Source organism: Phalacrocorax aristotelis, chromosome 9 (genome assembly GCF_949628215.1).
Source record: "Phalacrocorax aristotelis chromosome 9, bGulAri2.1, whole genome shotgun sequence".
NCBI lineage: Eukaryota > Metazoa > Chordata > Aves > Suliformes > Phalacrocoracidae > Phalacrocorax > Phalacrocorax aristotelis.
In genome coordinates this window covers 11,861,283-11,883,262 of record NC_134284.1, presented here as the reverse complement: position 1 = coordinate 11,883,262, position 21,980 = coordinate 11,861,283, and the positions used below count along the sequence as shown (strand labels likewise).

The following is a 21,980-nucleotide window of genomic DNA, read 5'->3' as shown; positions in this document are numbered from 1 at the left end:
AATCTCTAATTGACACTGGAGAAAATTAGATTCTAATTGCATATGCTGTATTTTGCTGATGACAAGGTTAGCATTTGCAAAAAAAAGTGTTATGAGTTCTTTAATGACCAACAGGTTATTAAGACCTTTCTCATATAACTCATTAGAAATGTAACATTTCCAACAGCAGAGAGCCCTCTAGAGCTACCACAGGATAACAGTTCAGCAACCAACGGAGAGAAGGGCACCAACGCTACTTATTGCCACACTTGGGCTCTTCACAGGTCCCTCTCCAGCTACTGATCAAACCTGATTTTACTTGGTTCAGCAGAACAGAGATTAAATCCTAGAGTGAGAAAGCAGAAGCCACATTTTAATTTGAAGAAAAATGAAGCTAATATTTGTTGAATTGCTGCTGAACCTAGAAAGCTTTAAAATGTAACAACAGGTATTGGAGATGTCGTGCAAGGACCTAAAGAGAGACTTATATTATTTATAATACAGATGTTTTTAAAACATCACCAAATGTCTGGAAAGCCAGATTTTACATGACAGTGTATACTGACACCAAAATAACAGGCACTTTGAACAGTTTAAACAATATGTGGATGTATGCCTTGTAGCACAGAAACCTCTCCATATGGAAATGCCCTATATGTAAAATAATTTCTATATAGAAAATATATTCTGCTGACCTTTACTATAATAAGCTTCACTAGCTTTCACTAAAACAGTGCTCAGAAGAACACACAAGTGAAATCTGATTAATTGGTTATTAGGATGTCTTTAAATTACCTCCACTCTTATGCTTGTGCTGTAGGAAACAATCAGTAAAAATATGTCCTCAAAACTAAATTATGAATCGAAAATCTCTACTTATGCAGCATGGAGTTTCCTATTCCCATCTCTCCAATTACAGTAAAAAGTTGTAAGATAAATCACAGGAAAATAATCGAACTATATCCTTTACCTTTACTGTCAAGCCTTACCACCGTGAGAAGCAGTAAATGCAACTTGATTCTCTCCTCATTGTGACCAAAAATTTCTGCAAGAATAAAATTTCTGAAAAAATAAACCCACCCATTTTCTCAGAACCAAAACCCATCTATACATAACGTTTTGGGACTGACAAGTGAAGTACAGCATGCCAACCACAGGTTTGGTTCCACATTTTAAGAGCCTTAAACCACTGGAAGTTATGAGCTTAACTTTCTGGGTGTTAATGTATCAGGCTTAATTATGATATGAGTTTGCAGTGTGCTCAGGGAACAAAAATCTCTTGGACACTTCAAAGAATCCACAAACAGCCTTCAAACATGATTTCATGGGCAAGTATAAAGTAATGTTTTATTATCAAAATAAATTTCTAAGAGCCAGCACTTCACTCAAGGGGGGAGATGAAGAACAAACTTGCAGTGAATATGATGAGAAGAGGTAGTATGTTTACTCTGCTGGCAATGGCATTAAACATCCTTTTTTGATGTCCAGCTAGAACTCAAAAAGCCACTGCAAAACCCTCCTGTACTAACAGAGACAATTCAAAACGTTTCAACACCCAAACAAATTCACATTACGATCAAGAGCTGGATTTTTAATAGAGAAGTCAGCAATAGGTATGTAGTAAATTAATTTGGTTTAGTGGGACAGGATCTTTTTTTTTTTTCTTAAAAAAGACACTTTTTAAACAAGGGAATTCAGGCAAGAAATTAAGTCAAAGAAGCTTCCTAGCCACATGATCAAAATTTTTCTTGTGACTTTCTAAACTGTACCTCTTTCCCACAGCTCAGGCTGGGTCTCATTTACAAGCTCCGTTTCCTAAAGTGGCCTTTTAGGATGCTCTTGAAGAGTTGGAGGTAAGTGCTCTCTCTAAATTCTAGTCTTCTCAGAAGATTGCCCTTAGGCCTGAAACCAGACAGACCTACACTTACTGAGTAATATATGAGTAACAGCAACAAAACATGGGTTTCAACGCCTAAATTCATAAAGTGACTGGAATGAATTAGTATGACCTATTTTAACTTGTCCCGAATTTACTAAGATACTTCACATTGATTTCAGAGTGGGCTGAATTGAGTCACCTAAAACCAGAGATGAAACAAAAATAAGATTTAGTACCAAAAAATTAGGTTCATTCCCTTCACATTCACTCCCTGCACATTTCTGTCTTATTGTCTGACCTTGTGCATCTGTTGCATAGTCTCATGATCGATCTAGTATTAAAAACCCTACCTTCAGCCAATCTGTCCTTTCATGTCTCAGTATTATGCAATTGGTAGGTATCTGGTGAATATACACTTCCAAGCATCCTCAACAACTAGGATGAAGAAAATGTTTTCCATTTGACAAGGTCTCCCCTTTCCTACCTCTTTTTCAAGCTCCCCCTCTTGGACACTCAGCTTTGTGAATAAATCCATTCTCTCCTCACAGCTTTCTCAAGTAGTAGCAACATGAATTTCACTCTTCCTCTGTCCAAGCCAGCACCAAGACAGAGGACACCCGTTATTTTCACTCTGTAGACTCTCAGAAAAGACCAGCCTTATAAGCAGCAAAGTAAACCACAAGAGGTCTCAGTCCAGTACGACAGTATCACACCAGATCCAGTTAATTCATACATGAGAAGTCCCTTTCTAGCCATTAAAAACTTATATTTGTTTAACAAAAACAAACTGTATAGAAATTAATAGAAAACCCCAGAGAAACAATATTTAAATCAATCTAAAGAAATCCGTAAGAGGAAATAAAGGCAAAGTAAAATTTGCTAGGAGATCAAGTGTTATATTATTAGACTAATGGATACAGCCTGGGGGGGAAATGTAAGCTTTCATGCACTCAAGTTATTAGCTCTTTAATTAAAAATTATGTGACATTATGTTGTTAAATTTAACAAGATTCTGAAGAAGTATTACATAAAAATGTAGGAATAGGTAAATTTTCAATAGATTAAGCTATAGAAGCTTCATGTTTCAGGGAATACTCCAGCTGCTCTTGGGGAGGGTTGGCAAGAAACCTCCCATAGCCTGCTCTTCCATAACTGCACAGAATGGTGAGTGGCTCTTCACACTGAGAGAGTCCACTGTCAGGGGCAAAAGACTGGAAGAGTACTGGTCTGAGTATGGCAATTCTCACAGTCCTGTTAGAAATTGTTTCCTGAATTGATACAATGTTGTGACCTATGCTATTTTGGCAGAAAACCTCCATTTAACCCAACCCGCTTCATCTGCCAACCCCAACACAGCACTTAAACAAGCAAACAAAAAACCCATCCAAAACCCAGCAAAAAAACCCACCCCCCCAGACAAAAAGGTTATTCAGGAAGTCAGAAGTGCAGTTCCTCATTCCAGCTATTTTTATCTCAAGCCCACTCCTATATTCAATAATGCTTTTCTAAAGGAGAAAATCATCAGAAAAAAAATCACTTTGTTTTATATAGATTGCTCAGTTCTCTGTCCTAAACCCGCAAAAGCTCATGGCCATAAAACTCCAGTCCTGTTGGGACACATGAATATGCTAGGGTTTTTACAATCTTTTTATTCTATCTTACATCCAGTTTTCAATGCCTAACAAAACGCAAATAGCTATCATTACTTCCACACTATTAATACCAGTGATCCTTTGATATTCTGAAATAAAGTTATTATGTTCCTTTATAATCAAGCACAATCTCTGTGCATCAAGGGTCGGCACCACAGAAAACAAGGCTTAGACCGAAAAAATATGTTCAGGTGAAATCAGCTGGACACACCTGGGCAGAGACAATGAGCAAATCCACACGAAGACCTGAGGGGAGCAAGAACACACAGTCATCCTCATTAGAAACACATCAGGGCAGTAAACTAGATGTAAACCGAGGGTCACAGCAGAGAAGTCAGCTTCTTTTCCCTCCCCCCATAAAATCTCTATTTCTGCAGGAGATATATGGGAACTAGTTATGAAAGTCAAGCAATTAAAAAGCATTTCTGAGGTATTCATGGGACTGTACCAGCCGCAAGTGCCTGACAGCTCTACGCGTGTGCAAGTCCCTGGAGAGCCATCACACTTCAATTACTATCACTAACATTAGTCATTATCGGGCTGGCTTCAGTCCCTGGGGAAAGCAGCTTGTGATGACAATATCCAGCCTCTCCTTGTAAAACAATTCATTAGGCAAAGCGGAACAGCTGGGGCAGCCACGTGGAGGTCTGCAGAGTGGCCGCCCCACAGGGACCTCCAGCCCCACTTTTCCTTTTGGAGAGGGGCAGCCACCGCCCCCATGACAGCTGTAAAAGCCTCTGGGGACACTTCAGGTTTAATCAGTGCTCCTTATACTCAGGGGAAGCATTTGATTGCAAACTTAAACTAATGGCACTCAGAAGGTTACAACAATCATCAGATAAGAGGCTTTAGGGCATTTTTATCTTGTTCTAATGCTCACAAGTTAATGAGGCAATAAGAGACAGATAACTATCAGCCTTGGTCTAGCAACATTATGGAGACAGAGCTGCATTTACTGAAGATGCAAGACATAACGTGGCAAGTTCATTACTGATCTTATGGAAGACTTCATGCTCAGAACAACTGAAACCACTCAATAAAGCAACAAAATGCTAGGAGATTTTTCACATAGCCTTGTATGCATTATCTCTTGATTCAAAACAGAGAAAAGTAAAAAAGAACATAGCAATACCCCTCCAACATATGTTCAGCCTATTTGACAAATACACGGTTATGTCCTTTCTCAAAGCACAAATGCGGCTGAATGAAACAGTGAGATTGATCCTGACGTACTGAGTAACTGCTACCTCTGAGCTAGCAGGGCAAACGCGCCACCAAACAGATAAATAATCCCTGGTATTAGTATGTATACATACTAATGATTTTAGCCTTTATGCTGCTTGTAAATAGAAATATTTGTATTTATAATGTCTGTAAACAGTTGAGAATAGGCTTGCTTTTCTTAGTTACCTTGCTTGGGCCGCAGAGTGAAGAGCACTTGATATCAGGATCTGTTTCGTCACCACATTCGCATTTTACTTTCAGTGATGACATACACAATATTCTAATGATGCCTTCCTGTGGCATATAATAGGAGGAAGCAGAGGACAATAACAAACAGCATAAAGGATGGGATACTGTGTTTGGTTTGCGTGGCCAGGTTTTGGTAGCAGCGGGGCTACAAGTGAGAAGCCGCTAGAAGCTTCCCCCATGTCTGATTGAGCCAGTGCCAGCTAACTCCAAGACAGACCTGCCACTGGCCAAGGTCCAGCCCATCAACGGTGATAGTGCCTCTGGGATAACACAGTAAAGAAGGGGGGGGGGGAGAAACTGTGACAGAACCAGAGCAGCAGAGAGAAGAGTGAGAATATGTGAGAGAAACAACCCTGCAGACACCAAAGTCAGTGAAGAAGGAGGGGAAGGAGGTGCTTCAGACATCAGAGCAGAGATTCCCCCACAGCCTCTGGTGAAGACCATGGTGAGGCAGGCTGTCCCCCTGCAGCCCATGGAGGGCCCCACGCTGGAGCAGGTGGATGCTGAAAGGAGGCTGTGACCCTGTGGGAAGCCCACGCTGGAGCAGGTTTGCTGGCAGGACTTGTGACCCCATGGGGAACCCACACTGGAGCACTTCGTGAAGTACTGCAGCCCATGGGAAGGACTCATGTTGGAGAAGTTTGTGGAGGACTGTCTCCCATGGGAGGGACCCCACACTGAAGCAAGGGAAGAGAGTGAGGAGTCCTCCCCTTGAGGAGGAAGGAGCAGTAGAGACAATGAGTGAGGAACTGACCACAACCCTCATTCCTCACCCCCTGTGCCGCTCTGAGAAACTGGGAGTGAAGTTAAGCCTGGGAAAAAGGGATGGGTGGGAGGAAGGTGTTTTAAGATTTGGGTTTTATTTCTCATTACCCTCTGTGACTTCGAATTGGCTATAAATTAGATTAATTTTCCTGAGTCAAGTCTGTTTTGCCCATGACAGTAATTGCTGAGTGATCTCTCCCTGTCCTTATCTCGACCCATGAGCTTTTTGTTATATTTTCTCTCCCCTGTCCAGCTGAGGAGGGAGAGTGAGAGAGCAGCTTTGGTGGTTACCTGGTGTTCAGCCAGGCAACTCACCACAGATACTTAATGATAATGGCTTTATATGCTGTTTTTCCAATATCTTGCAAAGAACATTAACATGAACTCCACCTTATACTTGGGGAAATAGGGACACATGCGAAGGCAAATAAACCAACCAAGCAGAACACTGGTACTGCCAGAAACTGAACCAAGGTCTCCAATACCACACTCCAGTGAAATTCTTCACTAGGATCAGCTGCTGCTATTCAAATAGGTCCAGCTACCCATACTGTGGAAAAAAATTCTCTCTTCGCTGCTGCCAGAAGCCAAAATTCACAGGAAAACATTTCAGACAGAGGTGATATAAGGATGATCTTTCCAATATTTGTAGATACAGAGGAAATGAGCTATTAAAACAGAAGTAGAAAAGTTTTAATTGGATAAAGGTATAGACAGCAAAAGAATTTTAAATAATAAATACAAATCAGTTGTAAAGGTCTGAGAATCCCTGCCAGAGCATCTCCTGAAATTTGTTTGGCACTTTTGTGTTTTTAAAACATAATGCAAAAATGCACGCAACCTTATGCTTGATCAAACTTTTCCCCGTCTTCAATTCCTCCACTGACAGTAGCCTACAAGTTAGCCTGTCAGAATGAGAGTAGCAAAAAATAGGCTTCTGACAGCATAATGTAAGAACATTTTGTTTGTAGTCATGTTTCTTTCTGTGCCAAGTGTGTGGCAGGTAGAAATGCTTTAATGTGACAGCCCATTCCTTTACTTCTGTGGCTAAAAACTCTTCAGTCAAGCCCCATTGACCCCTTGCTTGTCTAGACAGATGATGGTGGTTTCACTCCTCATTTAGGCTGAGACACACAAGAACCTCTGTGTATGTTGAGGACCATTCTCTTCCTCTGCTTAAAGAATGATACTGAATGGACTGTATCTTCCTGCACAGAAAAACAGGCTCCCCAGCCCAAGTTGCACAGACTCATAATCAGCTCTGTGGATGAAAGTATTTGGAAGTCCTTTCATCATCCCCCAAAGCAGGAAAGCCATCACTGCAATATGAGAATCCTTAGGTTTCTTGATCCTAATCAGGCTGCTCACATGGAGGCAGACTTGCACCTGAGATGATCTGCTCAAAGCTCATAGGCTGAACTAACTGTTTGATGCTGAGTTCAGCTGAGATTGGGGAATGTAGGCTTTGAATTAACTAACTTCTAGAAAGGATCATCGAATCACAGGATCATCGAATCACTGGATGATCTGGGTTACAAGGGCTGGGGAGGTCTCCTACTCAAAGTACTGTTGATTATGGGGTCAGATCATGTTGCTTAAGGCTTTATTCAGTCAGGTCTGGAAAACCTCCAAGGACAGAGACTGCACAACCATCCTGGTTGCACAACATGTTCCACTGCTTCACTGACAAATGTTAATATTCCAGATGTCCTCAAAAAGCACAAATTACTGCTTTGAGTAGCATACCAAAAATCCTGCAGAAGCTAATGGTGATGAATCAGATGAGTGATTTCAGAGTCTTCAAAGCAGTTTGGTCAGTTAGCCTGCAGATTAATCAGATCTCTTCCTTTTCTTTACCACTAGCACTGAAAAGGTTCCCTTCTCCGAAGCACAGTAAGCATCTAGATCAACTTTCACTCATCGACATAAACTCAACAACTCTTTTCCAGAAAGGATCAAACTATTGCAGCATTTCGTCCTACTATCGAACAAACTATAGGAGCCAAAGGGGACTTTCAGAAGAGACATTTTTACACAGGAATACCAGGGTGTAACACAGGTGTTTTGTGGGGTTTTTTGGGGGTTTTTTGTTTGTTTGTTTTTTGTTTTGTTTTTTGTTGGGTTTTTTTGGTTGGTTGGTTGGTTTGGTTTGTTTTAATATAGCAAGCAATACATCCTGGTTGAAGTACCTTTCAGAGGTGACCTTTGTTTTAACGAAATCAGATCCACAAACTACGGATGGGGATGTAGATAAGGAGAGGAGGAAGATGCAAGAAAAGGCAAAAAGACAGACATTTCAATAAAGATCAGGTAAAAAGCATCTCATAGTAACTCAGTTTTTATTCAGAACGTTGCTGTTGCATTGAGCAAGATCAACAGCAGTTTTAAGAGTTATCTGCCAGTTATTGGGCCACATGGTATGTAGTCCTTATATTACTTTAGAAACTCAGTTACCAGAGCTAGATTGACACTGTCTAACACTCGAAAAGCTCCCCTTTGTAGTTCCAACACTAGGCTCCAGAATAAACCAACATGCAATGGCAGACGTCATCTTAGCATTTCTAACACTCCTATGCACATCTCAAAGCTATCTACACAATCAAGAGTTTACATTGTTTATGATAATCTCCCTTTTGTAAAAGGTGTCCAGCAGACTTAGAAAAATTCAGTCAGCTGCATTTGGGGGTCTCAATGCACCCCTGGCATAATGGAAATTTCGGGTTTTACAGTCACTTTGAATATTTAAAAATAATTCTGTGAGAAAATAATTACCTTTTTACTGTGACAAAAGATTAGTAAGTCACAGACAAAAAAATCCAACCCAAACTATACAATCAAACAAAAGGAGATTCCATACACAAATACATCAACAACAGGCACCAAACAGAAAAATAAAAGCAGAGACAAGCCGCATAAGTTTGAACTTTTGACACATTTAGGAGAGTTTTAGAGATTTTCCCCCTTTTCTCAGACTCCAACAGTACACACCTCCTTCTGCAGCAAGCAGAGTCATCAATGCCTGGAGATTAGGATGCTCTATTAGTAATCGCCATTGAAATCCACAATAGCACTTTCCGCTCAGAGTAGGGGAGGGGGAAGAAGGCAAAGATGCAGAAATTTCTTGAAGCTTAGAGAAATATTTATTCTACTTCACCAGAAGACAGAGAACACCCTAAGGATCCATGCAGTATTTTTTCCATATATGACAGTTACCTAGATACAGCATTTGTTTTATGGTAAGAATGCACAATTTATGCATATGGGTAGTATCACATTTGATATCATCAGCAGACTGTATCTCCCTGATTTTGTATTTAAAAACAGTCTAGACCCACTTTTTTTTTCCCTGCATGTAGAGGGCAACTCAACCACACACCCCCTTATTTGAAAAAACAATAGCAGCCAAGGTCCAGACTCAAATTTCCATCCTTGCCATCGCAACCTAATCTCCTGGCAAGTTAATGCAAATCAAAGCGAACACTTCTCTGACACTGGTAGCAAAGCGTGTTCGTCTCCCAAGAGAGACCTGTAAAACAGGACAGTCACTGACAGCAGTACAATTACTGACACAGATACAGACTTTATGGACATGTTTATCTCTGCTGTAAATCCACACTCTCTCTCCACTCCGATTCATGAGTCATAAAGAAATTGCAGATAATGAAAAAGTTGGAGAAATTTACAGCGTGTCGGAAACCTCAGACAGCCAGAAGAAATTAAAGAGCTGACTGAGGATAAATCACACAGGTACAATTAAAACTTCCTATACCTTCTTCACTTCCAAACTGGGGCACAAGCCAATGGAGATGATGAAAAGTTGAGGTCATGACTCCTCTGACTGTAATAATTTCTTAACTACCTACATGCCAAAATTAGCCAATTCACAGCTCACATATGAATGGCAATTTCAAGCCAGCATTCTGATGTCTTGCTCTTCCAACAGGAGCTGCCCTAGAAGAATCCTGCCTGTAAATAAGCCACCCAGTAAGCAGTATAAGGCAAGGTGATTTTCTTGTCCCTCTGCGGATGCAGGGTATCTCTTACCATAGTGCTGTGCATCAAAATGAACAAGCAGGTGTGGGAGGAGGGTATAAAGAGAATCAGGAGAAAGGCCAAGGTTTCACATGGAAATCATAGCAGCTTGGACATCACGGTGACGTGGCCATATAAACACCTTAATGAACAATGTCAGCGTTCTTTTCACCTCTCTGAAACAATTGAATAAGGACCAAGAATTACTACGAATGCAAACTGAAAACAGCCTCCATATTTTTTCCTACCAAGGAAAAAAAAAACCCAACCATTGCAACTGAATGTGTAGTTCCTGAAAAACTCTGTGATCATCTCCTAACCCACAAATGAAGCATCCAAAACATGAGACATTTTCTGGGAGAAGTCTACTAACTGTGCTAAGTAAATCCTTAAGCTAACTGCACATTACAGAAAGCCAGTGCCCAAAGAGCATAATTTTGCTGTCCAGCTATAAAACTCTGCCTTCAAGCTTTGAAGCACATGAAGTATACTATTTCACATAAAGTCCTTGCCAAACACAGTACTAAATAACAAAATAAGGGAGAAATATGCTTTCACGCAAAACTGAAACACGATGAAGATTCATTCAGCACGGCAGGGAATGTAGAAACTAACCGAGAAAAAAAAAGAGTTGCTACAAAGAAACTTCTAAGCAGAGCAGAAATAACCAAAGTGCAGGCACATCAAACTCCTTCCTCCTTTGCAGGAGGGATCAGCTTGCAAGAGTAAATAAACTGTGCATTTTAAGTTTAAAGACATAACGAGGACAAAACTTGGCATACAATGTTCTCTTTTGAATCCAACATAATTAGAACAATGTAGGCGATGACAAAACATTTCCTTCTTTCCTGTTTCAGATTAATACAGACACTCTAGTGCTAGAAGCACTATACTTCTGGAGGTGCCAGCTTTTAACAAAGAAAAAGTGAGCATCCTCTTTACTCTTTTGTCAGCAGTCAAGATGCGAAGAACATTGCTATATTTTTCTAATAACAGGCACTGCAACCCCACTGTGGGATCTAGAATTGGATCCATATCACATGATCCTCTTTTACTTTATTTCCTTCTTCCTTCTCCAAAAGCCAGTTCTCTTCTCCAGCTCCACCACAACACTTTAGGCAGTCTATTTCTCCAAGGAAATGAGGAAAGAGTTCACGTTCAGGGAAGAGTCTGCTCTTTTACATAGACTCCAAAACCTCATTTTGGCTAACAAGAAACTTTAAGAATCCAGTTCACCTTTTCATGCAGCTTCCCAGACTGCAGTGAGTGGACATACAGAATGGACCAATGAGAGCTATCCAAATACGTCATGAGACAGACACTTCACTGACACTCTGAATATTAAAACACTCTTTACTTACACATACCTGTTGATATGTTGATTTCCTACAAATGTATGAATCTGAAACATTTTGTTACATACAGACCAGAAAAGGCACTAGGCAAATGTACTGCAGGAAGTAGCGGCATGTTCACAAATGTAAGGTAAGGCTTCTGAGCTTAAAAAGCCTCTGTGTCGACTAACTCAGGACTAAATAAAAAGTCGTTATGGTCAGGAAATATTTTTATCTGATCAATTACATCATTGATATAAGTCTGTTTAGGTAGGAAGGCCAGGTGTTTTGCATGGAGCCTAAATGCTGCATGTTGGTACTACATGTAGACACTCCTAGAAAAGAGAATGCATTAAAGAAAGGAAAGACATGTTTCAGAAAGAGGACACGTTGTACTCCCTCCTTTCCTTACTTTGATTCTGATTCACCAACTTACACAAAGTTCAAGTTTAATAACTGTCATGCCCTGTTTTTCAGTTTAATAGGTAATACAAGTTCAGTCCACCAAAGATGGAGCCCCTGATTTAAACATATCCTACCTACGATCAGCATCAAAAAAGGAGAAAAACTGAAACAAAACCAAAAAAACCCCAAACCAGACAACTCAATGAGTGAATTCACATTCAACAATGTAAAGAAGAGCTACCCTAGCTTTGAAATTATCCATGTCAAGAGTAGCCTGCAAGGATCATAGGCAGAACTAATTAGATATGTTTCAAAATATGCTACAGTCAAATCCTGCTGAAGGAAAAAGATGAAAGTGCTCTACCCCTCCAAACCTACAAAAAACCTGAACTTGCAGGCAAGAGACCACGATTGACAGTGTTTATCTGAGAGAAATGAAAAACCAAAGAACACCAGTCTGAAAAAGAGTGGTGATCTGTAAATAGCCTGGAGTTCAAAAGGACTCCTTTATGATTTTCCAGAAATTTCAGAAGCTGCAGAGGACTACAATTCACAACCAAGGACAGCTTAACTTGGGAGCAAGGTAGCTGTTCCTCATTCATGTGCCTATCCATCTCTTGCTGTCTCTGGAATGGTCTCTCCATTATCAGGACACCTCAGTGATTTCTGGTAGTGGTTGCTTAACTACCGTGCAGTCTAGCCTATTACTACAATAAATAAACAAAAACTCCACTGTCAAACAAAGGGTCCCCCCAGTCCACCAACCTGACTCTGACATGCCAGTGGAAAATGCCTATAGAAAAGTGTAAGAGTGGGGAAGCACATAGCTGTACCTGCCTAGTAATCTCTCCCAGCCTTCTGCATCTCCAAGATTTCTAAGCCACTGGTGACTTCCCTGTGGTCAGACACCCCTGATGGATTTATCTTCCAAAAATTTGTCTCATTTACTGAGCAAGATAAACTCCATGCCCACAACCTCCAGCAGTGATGAGTTCTGACTTCAATGCGCAGCACAAGCATCTCCTCGTGTCTACCCTGACATGCTATTTTACTCTCTCCAGCTCCTACACTATGTCGTACCCGATTCACACCTTCTCAGCATTAATACATTTTACAGATCTTTTCCACATGCTGCACCAGTTTTCTCCCTCCAGGCTAAAAGCTTCTAGTCATGTACTCATTCTTCATATTAAGGAAAACTATCACTGACTGACTAAACCCTGGCTGACTTTTCCTTTATCAGTCTGGGGTGCTATAAGATGGCCAACTTTCTGCTGTTCACCTGACATCTCCCAGGTCATCCAGGTTTAATTCTTGGGCCCTTGATAGCTAGCATCAAATAGCTCTTCCACTGTACTCCTGGTATTTAATTTGCTTGAACATACATGGAAAATAAATCAGTATTACAAAGAAAATAGGAGCAAAGTTGCTGAAGTCCAGTAGAAACCAGGGCACACAAAACCACAGGGGACTATGCATAGGGAGACTTGGTTGAGCATGTTCAGTAACTGTCTTATTGCCCTTTCAAGAGTGTGCGGATTTGACATTGGATAATATAGCCATTCTCACATCCCTCATTTTACAGGAAGAAAAGCACAAAACAGCTTCAACTCCAAATAAAATCTAACGTAAGAGAGCAGACTAGCAAAAATCACTGACAGGGAGATTATAAATGGTGTTCACATCTGTGGGGTCAGTTATCCCACATTTTCTAATATTTAAGGCAGATACTGCACAAAAGCACCATTACCTCCACAAACTTATTAGGGTTTGAAAAGAATAGGCTTTTCAGGAAGTCTTGCACTACTGATATCACCAAAGCTATACTGTGACATCATAGCAGCCAGATAATCTCTCTGGCATCAGTGAGATTCTATAAACACTGCTGTGATACCAGACATATATATTCATACATTTTAGGACTTCTGAATGAGTATAGAAGCTGTTATCTGAAAAATATCAGAGATTCACACGGGAGCAATAGCAGGGCCTTCAGAAAGTCCCTGGACAACCACATTCCCTCAGTGACATCGTGCTTTTCCTGCTTCCTCATCCTACCTCTCTGCTGCTTTTACATACAGATTTGTTCCAAAGTTGGGGAAAAAAACAGATTTTTTTTAATTTTACTTTTTGCATGTGTGTGTGTAGTTCTCAGATACACCTCTCTGTATATGTGTATTCAAAAGGATGACAGGACAGACCTTTAAAAATAACTGCCATCAAAGATACAAGGCATAGCCAGAGAGTGCAGAGACGCAGTCAGAAAAGCAAAAGCCCAATTTGAATTGAAACTGGCTGTAGACATAAAAAATAACAAGGGTTCTTCCTACATGTCAACCACAAGCAGAAAAAGAAGGAAAACATAGGCCCACTGTTAAACAGAAAAGGAGAATCAACCACCAATGATGCAGAAAAGGCAGAGGTCCTCAACACCTTCTTCACCTCTGTCTTTACCAGCACTGTAGGGTCCCATGCTTTGGGAACAAAATTGCCAATTGAACCAAACACCGACCCACCATCGGTGAAGGAAGAATTAGTATATGAATTACTACAGGAGCTTGACTCCCACAAATCAATGGGCCCTGACGCCATCCACCTGAGGGTGTTGAGAGAGCTGGCTGACATCATCGCAAGGCCACTCTTCATAATCTTTGAGAAGACATGGAGAACAGGGGATGTCCCAGAGGACTGGAGAAAGGCTATCTACAAGAAGGGCTCGAGGGAGGATCCGGGTAACTATAGGCCCATCAGCCTTACTTCAATCCCTGGGAAAGTTATGGAAGGAATCCCCCTGGGGTCCATCACAAGTCAATTGAAGCACATGATTGGGAAAAGCCAACATGGCTTCACTAAGGGCAGATCGAGCTTGACAAACCTGGTGGCCTTCTATGACAAAGTGACTTGTCTGGTTGACATGGGGTGGGCGGTGGACATTGTCTACCTGGACTTCTCCAAGGCCTTTGATACAGTTCCCCACAGTCTCCTCCTGGAGAAATTGTGTTATGGCCTAGACAAGTGGTCTGTACAGTGGGTGGGGAACTGGCTGACAGGCCGCACCCAAAGGGTGGTGGTAAATAGATCTTTCTCACACTGGCAACCTGTCACTAGTGGAGACCCCCAGGGATCGATACTGGGCCCAATGTTATTCAACATCTTCATAAGTGATCTAGATAATAGCATCAAGTGGAGCCTGATGAAGTTTGCTGATGACACCAAGTTGAGTGGGGAAGTAGGCACTCCAGAAAGGAGAGCTGCTCTGCAGGGAGATCTGGATAGGCTGGAGGAGTGGGCCAGCAAGAACCTTACGAAGTTCAACAAGGACAAGTGTAAGATCATGCACCTGGGAAAACATAATCCAGGAGTGCAGCCCAGACTGGGATCCACCTGGCTGGAGAGCAGCTCTGTGGAAAGGGACCTGGGGGTCCTGGTGGACAGGAAGTTCAACATGAGTGAACAGTGTGCTGCTGCAGCCAAGGCGGCCAACAGGATGCTGGGTTGCATGAAAAAGGGCATCACCAGCAGAGATAAAGAAGTCATTATCCCACTCTACTCAGCGCTGGCCAGGCCACACCTGGAGTACTGTGTACAGTTCTGGTCCCTGCTATACAAAAAGGATGTGGACAGGCTGGAAGGGGTCCAGAGAAGGGCCACCAAGATGATCAAAGGACTGGGAAGCTGCCATATGAGGATGGGCTGGGAGAACTGGGTTTGTTCAGCCTTGAGAAAAGGAGGCTCAGAGGGGATCTCATCACCGTGTACCAGTACCTAAGGGGTAGTTACAAAGAAGATGGAGACTCCCTTTTCACAAGGAGTCACATGGAGAGGACAAGGGGGAATGGACACAAGTTGCTCTTGGGGAGATTCCGATTGGACGTGAGAGGGAAATTTTTCACAGTGAGGACAGTCACCATTGGAATAATCTCCCCAGGGAAGTGGTTGACTCAGCCACGTTGGACACCTTCAAGAGTCATCTGGACAGGGTGCTGGGTCATCTTGTTTAGACTCTGCTCTTCCCAGAAAGGTTGGACTAGATGATCCCTGAGGTCCCTTCCAACCTGTGATTCTGTGATAATAAAAATCTCTTAACACCAAGCTAAGTTTGCTTACTTGCAATGCATGCACTTCCCAGAGCTGCTAGCTCATGAAAGCAAGGCTTTAAAAATCTTCTGATGTCAACTTCAGCAGTTTCTCTGAAAGCTGTAGTGGGTCATACAGCAGAAAAAGTAGAGCTAGGTATCTAAATTTGCAGTTATTTACACAAACTGTTTTGAAACTTGCTGCTTTGTGGGCCACAAACACTAAGTCAGGATCTGCGACTGGGTTCCCAGATAAAATCTACCTCCCTCTTGCTTGCCACATCAGCTGGGGTCTCCTCATTCTGCAGTGCTCACTACCCCAACTCCAAGCAAAGCTAGAGGGACATGGCAGGGAAAAAGTCCCATAACAAGGCAGTATGCCTACACCTTTTTTTTTTTATTTTCCCAGACTTCTACCAACAGCAGAGATGAGACTTACTGAATGGCTGCAGCACACATTCAGCAGTGATACTATGCCTCTCAAAGTCACCCTAAATACATGAACAATTAAAAGTACATGTGTTCACTGAGCACTGTTCCTCCTTCCACCCTTTTCAATACCCACATTAACAGGGACAACAAAATCCACACAAAGCAGGATTTTTAATACTAAAAACAGGTTTGATGTATTCTAACCAATAAAATAACTCTTTAACAGAAGGAAAACAGCAGCTCTAATGAGAGAGCTCAATCAAAAAGAGAAAAGCAGTAACTAGCAAGAGAACAAGGTAGAATTTTACATAACTTAAAAAGGAGGCAAGGAAACAAGCTGAGACCTCAGAAGAGGTGTTGAGAAGTAATTTATTTTTTAAAGATTTTATTATTGATACCAGGTCCTGAGCCTGGAAGCTGCTGGAGACTCCAGAACCACCTTGCAGCAAAGAATAAATACATAAACCAGACACCTAACGGTAGCCTATCCTTTAAGAGGAGAGTAAAAAAAAAAAAGAACAAAAAAAATTGGTTCATGCTACAAAAGTCCTCCTTCATTCAAGGCAGGCTATCCTTTAGGTGAATTCTGTGCTTAGGAAGGGAAGAATATTCTGCAAGGAACAGACATCAGCGAGCAGGAATTCACCTACTAGCATGCCAGGAAGAAAGCTGAAGAAGAGATTCCCCATGATCACCTTCGAGATCCTTTCTGATCCACAAAAAAGATCTTTACATAAGCCATCAGCAAATTAAATGGTGCAAATAAGAAATTCTGATTTATGGAACAATGCCCATCTCTTATTGGCAGTTTAATGGTCTGCATCTTAGTAAAAGAGAAATGAAAGTACAGGAGATCATGCAGCCAGCAGTCAGAAATATATTTTTTAAAGAGCTCACTTATCCATTAGGTTAAAAAAAAATGATGACAAGGTTGCAAAGTATCTGCCAAACAGAAGTCTTTTTAAACTACAAAGGTAAAACACCACCAAAAATAAGCAACTTATCTTGTCTGATTAGGAACTAAATAGATTAGGTACTACCGAAGCTAGCAGAATTGGATACACGGCTGAGGTCAACAGTTACCTTATGCAGAAATAAGTAACTGAACCCTCAGACAAGAAGGAGGGAACTGACATTATCAAAAATAGCATTAACCATTTCAAATGTCAAAGGTCTCCTTTGACGACGTCATCCCACATGCTCAGACACTGATGTGTTATCAGATAAACCTGCTGCAGTCTAAACAGGTACATGCTACACTGTACAGAAATTGTAACAGAGGGTAAGAAGCCTGACTTTTCCAATGCCCATATAAAATACCGCAGGAAGCTCTAACATTATTCCAGCCTGAATGACATTCACTGTATCTCAGACCTCTAACAGTAAAAGTCACCTCTGAAGTTTCTAGTCAACTCTTTCTTGAACTTACTGTTACAATCCAAGCAGAGCAAGTCTATTTGGTTTCATCTGATGAAGAAAACTTTCACAGAGCTCTGCACTAATTAAGATACAATCATTTAAATGACTTAAGAATACACATCTTAAAGGGCAGACCAGTGAAACAGCAGTGGCTGTAAAACTGGCTACTTTTAAATGTGGAGGACAACTGTAAACCAAACCAGATGTCAAACAAGCTGGAAAGAAAATATAAGTTATATGTTAACAATTTAATTTGATTCACAGAGCCATGGGGCTTCAACAAAATAGCCAGGGTTACAGAAAGTAAAGGTAACCCTACAGGAAAAAAGAGGGGAGAAAGTTACTTGTAAAGAAGAGAGATCTGTGAGAAGCAAGCAACCAAACAAGGAACTGAGAAATCCATGGCCAAAAGGTTAGGGACAGCAGGAATTATGTATGATAATAATGTGGAATCCAGCTAATAGTATTCAACCATTCTTATATGAAAGCAGCAAAGACGGGCAAAGCATTTGTTCCAAATTTGTCAAGAATGCCTGCTTATATAGACAAAATAGTAAGACAGTTCATACGAATTTAAGAAACAAGGTATGTAATTCAGTAATTATGAATTTATCAAACTACATAATGTCAAATCAATTGCTCAGATTTCGATTTTAGTGTTGCAACAGTACCTTGATGAATAAACTTTTCAAAAGGTACCCAGTCCCACCTATCACTTTGCCTAATGAATTCTAATGCAAAACTGCCATGAAGTGTCTTGTGAACTGGTTCAATAACAGACCTCACAAGATAACTATGAAGTCACTCAATAGACACACTTGTCAGGGAGTGCTGCAGGAATCATTCTGGTCCTGTACAGTATTTTATCAATACCTTGGATGAAAACAAAAGTCTTTGAAAATATAAAGGATTTGAGATGGGATGTAGAAGAAGAGAGTTTGAAGGAAAAGTAAGTTGCTAGCACAATGAAGCAGAATTGTTTCTCACACTCAATACAGATAAAAACTTTTGAAAATACTGTAAAAAAAAAAAAAAAGATGGTGCACATTCAGAAAAGGAAATATGTCACAGAAAATCTTGGGAAGAACTTCAAATCATGACTGAAACAGTACTGTTTTATAAAAAAAGCAGCAAGACTTCTAAGGAAGCCTCATGTTGCCATCTAGAGGAGACTGGTCAGCAGCAGTTCTAATCCTGCTTTTGATCACCAGTTGCAATTAACAAGTCCAAAGGGGACTATTAAATTTCAATACACAAAGATACAATCAAATCAAATACCTCTGGACCAAAAACACAAGTCCCTTAACATTAATAAATACATCTTTTGGATTTTTCTTCTTGTTTTCTCACTTATCTAAGTCTGTAAGAGAAAAGAACTTAAAGACAGTATTAGGAAAAACAGTCCTGAAAAGATGTTCAAACTCTGCATCTAATCTTCTGTGAAAATTTTCCTAAGATAAACGTGTATTATGACACACAAATCAATCTATTGTAGCCTAAAGGAAACCAGACTTCAGTGACAGGCAGTTAGAAGCAAGCTTTCATAAAGCTTGAAAATTCAAGATTTCAGTTACTATAGACTAAAGGTTTTAATGTTGGACTTCAGATTGTTCGCTCACTTTGTCTTCTTTCTGTATGTTTGTTCTCAGTAAAAGTAAATGGAAATGCAGGCAACAAATAAATATTGCTAAGGAAACAACCACCTTGTTAGCTTTAATATAACTCAGGCTCTGCTTAAAGCCCACTTAGCAGAAGGCTGTCTGATATCTAAGCCTACAGTTTAACTGAGAAAGCCAATCATCAGCCAGTCTTTGTATTTGACTCAGTTTTACATTGTTACACTTTTAACTTCTACTCCACTTTACACAGTCTTAACAGAGGTGAGCACCAAGTAAAATAAACTTGCAGGGAGTGTGTTAAAATAGGCTTAATGATCTGTTAATATGAAAGCATTAGGATATCCTAGGTTTACAGCCAGGAAAACTAAAGTCTATTACTGCTTTTTGTAATCCACTGAAAGACCTGTAAGTTTTAAAACCGTTGGTGCTTTGGGTAGCCCAAGAGTAGCTACAGCTAAGGCCTGTGCTGGGGGTGGGGAATCAAATATGTCAGTATATACAGGTAAGTAACATTTAAAAGAAACACAATCCTCTTGAAATCCTCAAAGCTGGATCAACCTGTTAACAGTCCTAAATGCAATGACGAAAGCAGCTCCTTCTTCAAAAAACTGATAAAAATTGGCTGTTTGTAAGTGGGATGAACGTCAACTTCAGTACCAAATAACATCACCTCCTGCCATAATTGAGTGTAGAAAAAAAATAACAGTTACAGAAGCAAAACACAGTATGAACACTAAGTGATAGCAGAATCCTGCACACAAGTGTAAGTTTCCCTGTGGAGGCAGTGCATGAAGTTTGACAGAAGTACTGCCACAAGTATTCCAAGAAATAGCTTTACTACCTCAGTGGGATATTAAGCAGTGACCTGATTTATCTAAATCAACGTTAAGTCAGGAACAGAAGTCCATGTGCTGCTAGACAACACTAGACTGACATATGACCTCTTGTTATTTCTGCTAAGATGTTTCCCCTGTGCAGGTAAGTTGGAGATATAAGCTTGCGCTCTCATCTTGTTTTGGAAGGTCACTAACCGTGACTGTCAGACACTCGCCAAATCTGCCAACATGCTTTTCCAGCTACAAATGCACCAGGAGCACACGCTTTAGTCGGAATATTTGCAATGCAGTCAGTCGCATCTGCGTACAGCACTTACATTCATCCAGTCCCAGCTGATAAGCCAGGTTCTGCAGGCCACGAACTTTTTCCATCAGGTTAGCTGTAGTGAGGCTCCCCAATTCTAAGAGAGAAAAGTGTGAATTTTAACACTGTTTATAGCCTTCTAGTGACAGTTTACCTGTTTAGTACTTCACAGAGCACTTTCAAGTCAGTGACTTCAAGTCACTTCCAACAACATCTATTTCCAGTGAAAAGAGTACATTCAAAATTCAAGATGATGACACCCCTGATTATAACATCCTGAGAAAAGACCAGCTTCCTCTACTGAAAAAGACAGCCACAAATCTGGTTCATACTGTAATCTGCCACGAGTGCAATAAGCAATTTGCCCCATATTTTGCAAGTTCTTTTAAGTTCACATTGCTCTGCGAACAAGCTACAAAAGCTTATGTTAGGGAATGGACTTACTGTACATTAATAATGTGTGTCTAAGCAAATTTCTTGCAGCAAGTAAAAGCTGATTTGTCACACTTTCACTCTGGAACACTTTATCTATAGTTCACAGGAGAGGCAGAGCATGCTCAAGGATGTTTACTGCAACAGCTGTAAGATGCAACAAATATACATGCTAGCTAGCCCTTCTGTAACATGCTCATGCAGCCTTACCATTTGATTAGAGAACTTGAATCTGTGAGAGAAGACACATGCAGAGAACATCACTGAACAAGTCAATCAGCAAGTCTAGGCTGCTCACAAAGTCTGATCACTAAAAAATTCATGCCACTTCTCAAAATACAGGAGACACCAACTACAGTTATGCAGTGAGAGACTGGCAAGCAAGGTAAATGAAGCATATGTAACACTACACTGCTTCAACTAGTTATTGCATGCTTGTTTTGAAAAATGAGCCTGCCACCAACATCTGGATATTCTTTTGGAGACAACTAGACTAGTGAAAAATATGTTAACAAGATAAAGAGACTCTCGAGCTGGAGATTCAGCAAATGTGAGGGCTAGAGATCTGAAGCCACATGCCCCCTCCAGAATATTTAAAGAACAAGCGTTTTAAGCCTCTTAAGTAATGGATTCCCATCTGCTTGGGCAACATTACTTCCTACACACAATATCTATACTTACCCTTTAACATATCAATATCATCATTTTCTAATTCAGCCATCCACTTGGGAGGAGAACTTGTAATAGGCTGTTTTGAAATAAATAAAAGTTCATACTCAGAAAAGTGCATTTTTAGAATTATACAACAAAGCCTGATCACGTACGGAAAATTAGTTAGAATCACAGAATCATAGAATGTCCTGAGCTGGAGGGGAACAGCAAGGACCATTGAGCCCAACTCCTTTCCTTGCATAGAACAACCCCAAAATTCACACCGTGTGTCTGAGGATGTGGTCCATAGTGCTTCTTGAATATCATCAGGCTTGGAGCCATGACTACCTCCCAGGGGAGCCTGTTCCAGCACTCCACCACCCTCTGGGTGAAGAACCTTTGCCTAATATCCAACCTAAACCTCCCCTGGCACATCTTCCTGCCATTCCCTCGGGTCCTATCGTTGGTCACCAGAGAGAAAAGACCAGCACCTGCTCCTCCTTCTCCCCTTGTGAGGAAGCTGTAGACTGCAATGAGGTCTGCCCTCAGTCTCCTCTTCTCCAGGTTGAACAAAACAAGTGACTTTAGCTGCTCCTCATATGGTTTCTCCTCTAAACCCTTCACCAACTTCATGACCCTCCTCTGAACGCTCCCTAGCAGCTTTGTATCCCTAATATACCGTGGCACCCAAA

At 40.9% G+C, this 21,980-nt stretch overlaps 1 protein-coding gene across 6 annotated transcripts in view; it reads right to left on the bottom strand.

Annotated features, from left to right (window-relative positions):
- LIN52 (lin-52 DREAM MuvB core complex component) overlaps nucleotides 1-21,980 on the bottom strand; it is an 84,219-nt gene that overhangs the window by 61,168 nt on the left and 1,071 nt on the right. For 4 of the 6 annotated variants that reach the window (XR_012662284.1, XM_075103479.1, XM_075103476.1 and 1 more), the window contains exons 4-5: nucleotides 21,319-21,385; nucleotides 20,219-20,302 (exon numbers count right to left, since the gene is read on the bottom strand). Coding sequence is in view for 4 of the 6 variants with exons in the window: in XM_075103479.1 (XP_074959580.1) it covers nucleotides 20,219-20,302; nucleotides 21,319-21,385 (151 nt within the window). In the remaining 2 variants the exon portion in view is untranslated. Of the gene's footprint in view, nucleotides 1-325; nucleotides 3,757-9,792; nucleotides 9,957-20,218; nucleotides 20,303-21,318; nucleotides 21,386-21,980 lie in introns of those variants that run through there. The other 2 variants (XR_012662283.1, XM_075103477.1) reach the window with 2 other exon arrangements.